The sequence below is a fragment of the Adiantum capillus-veneris genome, chromosome 2, assembly GCF_014529385.1.
Source record: "Adiantum capillus-veneris isolate H3 chromosome 2, ASM1452938v2, whole genome shotgun sequence".
Lineage (NCBI taxonomy): Eukaryota > Viridiplantae > Streptophyta > Polypodiopsida > Polypodiales > Pteridaceae > Adiantum > Adiantum capillus-veneris.
Genome location: NC_140932.1, coordinates 144,755,015 through 144,761,744, shown reverse-complemented (window position 1 = coordinate 144,761,744; position 6,730 = coordinate 144,755,015). Strand labels below are relative to the sequence as shown.

The 6,730-nt window shown below is 46.7% G+C and overlaps 1 protein-coding gene across 1 annotated transcript in view; it reads left to right on the top strand.

Annotated features, from left to right (window-relative positions):
• Nucleotides 1–6,730, top strand: part of LOC147463795 (mediator of RNA polymerase II transcription subunit 25-like) — a 133,303-nt gene that overhangs the window by 96,136 nt on the left and 30,437 nt on the right. The window contains exons 11-13 of the mRNA XM_086491123.1: nt 1–804; nt 889–942; nt 1,017–1,045. The exon at nt 1–804 is cut by the window's left edge and continues 16 nt beyond it. Coding sequence (XP_086347249.1) covers nt 1–804; nt 889–942; nt 1,017–1,045 — 887 coding nt within the window. The remainder of the gene's footprint in view (nt 805–888; nt 943–1,016; nt 1,046–6,730) is intronic.

Here is a 6,730-nt window from a genome sequence, read left to right as displayed (position 1 = left end):
GTTCCTATGTCAATGCCTCATTCGTCTTCAAGTCAGGACTCAAGTGTTGTAGCAGATTCATCTATGGTGCAGGATTTCAAGCCAATTGGAAATGGGGCAGCGCCGTCACTACGTTCCGGCCCTGGTGGTGCTGGCATTGTGAGCTTGTTGCCCACCTCCTCTCAAGCACGGCCAATTTTAGGCACGTCTGTTGGTAACAGTCTGGGGATACCAGGTTCTACGGTATCCGCTGGGGGACTCCCCATACCCGGCATGGTGTCATCTAGCTCTGGATCAGGTGTCATGTCTTCCAGTCAAGTGCTCCTCGGGGTTGCACAGAGTGGATTGGCGCACACAAACAATCAAGTGGGGATGGGAATGGGCCAAGGCGTGGGTATGGGGGGGTTCAGTAATACTGGAAATCTAGTTGGGAACTCAAACCTAGGACCTCTATCATCAGGAGGACCGGGAAACAACTCAGTGCCAAATATGCAGGTTGTCAGCATGGGACAATCCATAACTGGATTAGGGCAGGGCAACCTTTCTGCTGGAAATACTCAGATTGGACCAACCGGTCTTGTCATGGGGGGACAGAATGTGCTACCAGCCTTGGGTTCGGTAGGTGGTAATCCAAGCCCTCCAACTATGATTCCTACCCCTGGGATTGCACAACCAGTCCAAGGGTTGCAACCAATGGGTGCAGTCAATAGTAATGCTCTTCAAACAATGGGTGCGGTCAATACCAATGCTCTTCAAGTGCCGGCCTCGGTTGCTACTCCTCCACAACAACCTAATGCAGGACAGAAATACGCCAAAATATGGGAAGTAAGTGTGCTTAGCTCTTAATTGATTGGTGTCTTGTCTTGAGCTCTGATAACAGCAATTTCTTTGGACTGTTATGAGTTTCAGGGTTTTTTAACAGGACATCGTCAGGGAAAGCCAGTATCCATATGCAAGTTGGAGGTAGCCTAGATGACACTTTTTATATGGGTCTTGCTGAAGTTTCTTCGCCCTTCTGACTAGGTGGTTTCTTGCAGGCGTACAGGCAGGCCTCTTCACCTGAAACGTACGATTCTATGCAACTGTTTGTATCATGCTGAAAACTGTATCAAACAGACTGCTTTGTGAAAGATGCACTGTACACGACTGCTGCATTAGCATGCTTGAAAACATCTAGTAAAAAAATACCGCAAATGAAAGGAGCACACACTTTGCAGAGAGATCTGTTGACCTTGTCTGCATGTGAAATTCAACACTGTAGAAGTGTGTTGCAAGCAAAAGATATGACCATGAGCCAACAGGGAAGCTCCAAGTCCCCCTCAGGGCCTCATGACAGTGCTCACCGGTTTTGCAATAGTTGCTCTTGGGCTTGCAATTAATGTTGGACCTACAGCAGGAGCTGTCAGATGAGGCACACAATCCTATTTCAGCTCACCCAGGCAACTGAGAGAGTGCTTGATCAGCAGCTTTGATAGTGATGTTGGTTTTAGAGGAAGACATTCTGTACGAGTAGCACGATGGCAGCAATGTAGCAGACAGGAACCTTGTCACTTGTATGACTACACATGCCGTTTGAACGAGTCAATGTATTGACTAGTGCCAAGTCTTACAGCTCATAGAAAGCAGTCTTGGTTCTCATTTCCCACTATGAATGCTGATGCTTTGAAAGGATAGGATATGTCTATTAGGTCTGGCACAACTTGCATAGTCAGGAGGCGGTTGACTTAATGGAGGATCTGAGTGGTATGGCCATCGATTCACTTACACTGCCTCTTCTTGCTTAGTGGAGCCAAGGTTCCAGTACAACATAGGCACATGCACTCCTCCATAGCTTGACCCTGTTTTGTGCACATAATAAGAAATAGTATTATACCTGCATTGCCACCTTCATGATCACAAATTTGACCATTTAGGAAGTGTGACCAATTGCATCAAGAAGTTTACGATCTAGTATCTATGAAACGTGAATCCTAGAACCTGCAAAAATAGTATGACAAGACTCATGGGATTTATCAATTTTCGCCAATGACTCCCTGAAGAGTTTGATTCTTTAGTGGGATGACTGGTTTGATCACTCCCCTTGGTGTTTATGATGGAGGCCCCTCTTTTGGTTTTTCTTTATTGTTCGTAGAGGTAGCTTTGGAGTCATAGCGACCCATCAAAGAATTGGCGAGCAAGCTGTCAAATTAGAGGTAGATTTAGAGTCAATAGCTACTCATCAAAGAATTGGCGAGCAAGCTGTCATGGCAATTGTAGCAAGAGATCTAGTGGCCGGTATACCATTGTGACCATTTAAAATAAGCTTTAAACTCTTGGGACTTTCAAGTGTGTAGGAGATATAACGTAGTCTCATTAATTCATTTGACACACAATGTTGTAAAAGACATTATTCAAATTTTTAAAGGTTGTCCAGGCCTTGTGATGATTGGACCAAACTTGTAGTGCAGCTCTGTCTCTGGCTCAATATGACATACATGACATATCCTGGCATGCGCTGGTACTCCTTGAAATCTACCAATCTCAATCTGAAGCTGATGCGAGAATTTGTGTACCTGGCCAATAGCACACGGTATCCCATGAGATAAGTGTGTATCCACAGGCCTAGTCACAAATCTGTCCTCCGTGAGTTGGAGAGAGAGAGAGAGAGAGCGAGAAATGAAATGAAATGTTATATTAACGTCTTCAAAAGGCCAGAATGGCCTATGAGACCAACAAGTTACCAAGTGTTGAATCTAATACGAGAGAGAGAGATGATATGAGATGTTTTATTAACGTCTTCAAAAGGCCAAAATGACCTATGAGACCAAAAAGTTACAATTGGTGAATCTGATATCATGTCTGAGTAGGGAAAGTACAAAGAACTAACACTAAAAACATTAAGGAAATGAATCTGAAGCTGATTTGGGGGAGGGGGGGGGGGGGGGGTGGGTGGGTTTTCAAATGAAATCTCTCATCGGTTGCTATCGAATCTCATCCACATCCTCCATGGTCAGTACTCTGGTTGGGCGTCTTGCATGTCGAGCTAGAGTGATCTGTATCTTTTGCTGCAGCCTTCGTCAATGGTGGGAGACCCCTTGAGGTCCTGGGCGTCGGGATCTGCCTAGCTCCATGGCTCGGTCAATCAACGTATCTCTAGTGTGGGTGGGCTCTGAGATTTGCTGTGGTGATTGCTCCTCTGCCTCTCCCCTGGCTTGTGTAAAGAAATCTGTGATTCGTCTCTGAGATTGTCTCACCCCTGATGTCCTCGGCAAGCTCTCCTTGAGTCTGCGTATCTCTAGCAGGAACAATCCGAGACATCTTTGATCCTCGTATCTCATGACTCTAGAAAAGGGTCCAAAGCCCTCTCTGGACAGACAGTGGAAGCGGCCGCGAATCTCATAGTACGTCGGGCAATGACATGTGTAGTGCAACTCTGTCTCTGGTTCTAAGTGACATAGGTGACATATCCTGGCCCCTGTTGGCACCCCTTGAAATCGGCCAATCTCAATCTGGAGCTGATGTGAGGATGTGCGTATCTGCCCAATAGCGCATCGTATCCCATGAGATAAGTGCGTATCCATGTATGCAGGCCTAGTCACAAAATCGTCCTTCGTGAGTTGGAGAAGATGCTCTCCGTAAAAGGCCATCTTCGTTCCCAACTCCTATGTCGGTTGTATCCATGTGCTCTTGGTATCTAGTTGAATCAGATCCTGGCGTTTGAGTCTGGTGATCTTTGTTCGTGTGAGAGACATGGAGGGTGCATCTAGGGAGTATTGAAACGGAGGCAATCTATCCATGCTGAAAGCATGTGACTAAAGCCATGCTGTCATCTGTCCATACCAACATGCTGTATCTCCTTGTAGCGCTAGTTGTCAAGATGACTCCAGGGCAAGCCGAGCATATCTGTCCCTGGGGAGATCTCATAAACTGTTGATAAAGGATACTGATCTAGTCAGTGCCTCAACCACGGGGGGTGGGGGGTGGGCTAGCTCGGCTCAGATAATCTCATGCGGCACTGAGGCCTTAGCCCGAATCATCCGAGCGATCATAGAGACCATATGCCTCTCCATACATCTCCATCCATCTGTGTTGCCAGATCTCCCATGATGGTCTACTGAGGGTCCCCCATACATGGACACCATAGAGCATAACTGAGGTCACTAGAGTGTCAAAAAGCCATAGCTTTGTTCGCGGTTCCTGAAGCTGAACCTGCGAACACGTCCTCTCCAGTCCTTCTAAGGCTGCATATGCTCTCGTCAGTCTAGTCTCTGATGCTCTCCTCAGTGAAAACATCGGTCCACCGAAAACTACTCCAAGATAGGTATATGCATCAGTGTACTCCAGAGTTCCCGGCCATATGTAAATGTGGGTGCTGCTTGACCCACTGTGGTGTGGTGTTGAACACCATAACCTTGGTTTTCCCAAGGTTGACAAACAATCCACTGTCGAGCAAATGTATTCAAAGCATCTAAATGACGTTGCATCCCCTCTGGAGAGTCAGAAATCAACACAATATCATCAGCATATAGTAACGACGGAATCCATGTCCCTGCTAGCTGGGCCCCTCCTGCTTCACTCCAATAGTGGAGTGGACCATGTCAGACATTTCGTCAGTAGTGCGTACCTGCCCCATCATTGTCCTGTATAAAGCCAGAATACCCCATATCAGCTCTATAGGCACACCCATGTCCTGTAGTCTGCGTATAAGTCTGGCTCTCGGCACTGTGTCAAAGGCTTTGCGGAAATCGATAAAGCGACAATAGATCCTCTTGCCATGGTGTCTACCCTCCTCAATAATAGCTCTGAGTGTCAGAATCTGGTCAAGAGTAGAGAAACCTCTCCTGAATCTTGCTAGCGCTGGTGCTCGTATGCCTTGTCGCTCTGCCCATCTACTCAACTCCTGCTGAAGAACGGATGCATACAGCCTAGCCAATGTGTGACCAACCATGATGGTGCGATAATTCCCGGGAATCATGGATCTCTTGACTTGAAAATAGGCACAATTGTAGACATACTCCATGTAGCAGTCTTGGACACTCCAAGTCGAGAATCTACCGCGACAGCACAAATAACGACTTCAAAACATTTGATAGTTCACAATTGATTCGACACTGGCCCGGTGGAGTTTCCTGCCTAGAGATATTGGCCCCAAAGACTGGCGCCCCTTTCGGTATTTTTTTATGTATTAATCTGTGTTCAAAGTACAAGAGTGTAAGCAGGCGCTCACACTCAGACTCTGCGTCCAGATGCTTTGAGTTGTGAGTGACCTACCTGCTTATTTATAAATTACAAGGGATGCCGAAAGCAGAGCCCAAAAGCTGAAAATCAAAAGCTTTGATAAATAAAGCAGAAGCTTTCTCTGCCTTTCACAATCTCTCTCTCTCTCTTGAGAGGGAATAAAAGCAAACAAAAGAGTTCTCTCTCTCTCTCTCTCTCTCTCTCTCTCTCTTGAATTGCGTAGAAAAAGCAGAAGGGCTCTCTCTTTCTCTCTCTCTCTGCAATGGCGTAGCCAAAAAGCTTTGCCCAAAAGTTGCCGCAATCTGCGCTGTAATTCGCGGACAGCCGTACTGCTGCCATGTGGCATCCTTCCTGTACACAGCCAGCCACGCCAACTACTCCAGCAGCCATGCCACCATTTCAGCCCTGGCAAAGAGTGTGTGTGTGTGTTAGGGTTTGCCACCTCACCATTTTGTGACATACCCCCCACTTGAAAGCATTGTAATCGCCCTCGATTACGCTTGCAAAACAGACAGAGGCCATAATTTGTCTTAGGAGACACTGATTGTTAGTACCGACGCACTAGGAACACACATCTAGCACATGTACCAATCGACAGTCACATTACACGACATCACTTGACATCACAAGACATCGCGTGACAAATCACATTCAACATTCATTCGGATCTGAGACCATGATTTATTGGCAATGCAGTTAGCAAACACATCTATATCCACTCAGGACCTCATAGACGTCCGCTTGACTAACCCCTATTGCAACCATGTCTATTCGAGATCATTCAGACCAAAATGCCAGAGTTACCCGGAACGCGGAACGGGAACGGCGACGGGCCTCCCTGCGGAACGGGGGAACGGGAATGGGTCCGGAACGGGAACGGCGCGCAACGGCAGGCTAAAAAAACACCCAAATATTATTTTTTTTAGCGTTATGTGTTTGAATACAAGTAGTATTAGAGTCCTTTGACTCTAATATCCACAAAAAACACGATTCGAAGACCATTTAACCTTATTATGACTTGATTGGGATGTGAGGCGCCCAGAGTACATAGCCGGATGAACAACATAGCCAGATGAACAACAATGAGCAAACACAATGCCCATAGTACATACACAATGCTCTCAAATAATTGCAAGAGTAGTAGTCAGAGATTACACTTTGGAATTAATTATGGCTAACATAGTAACAAGCCTCAAGGGCCGCTAGCGGCCAAGGTGCTACAAAAAAACCAAAGGGGGGCAAAGTTCAAACCAGACTTCAGTGACCACAATACCAAAAGACTGAAGGTGACAAATACCATAAAGATGCTAGTAGCTACAAATGGCAAAGAGGGCAAGACTCAAGACTCAAGAGCCACTAGCCTGAGAGGCCTCCCAATCCGTAGTAGCCGGCTGTAAATCATGCACATCCTCCCATTCCTCATCATCGAGGTCTAGGTCCGGCTCGATCTCAGCCACAGATGAAGTACCTGGTGTTGGTGGATGTGCATCTCCACCCGCCTGAGAAGCCTCTTGCTCCATCTCCCACTGTGTAA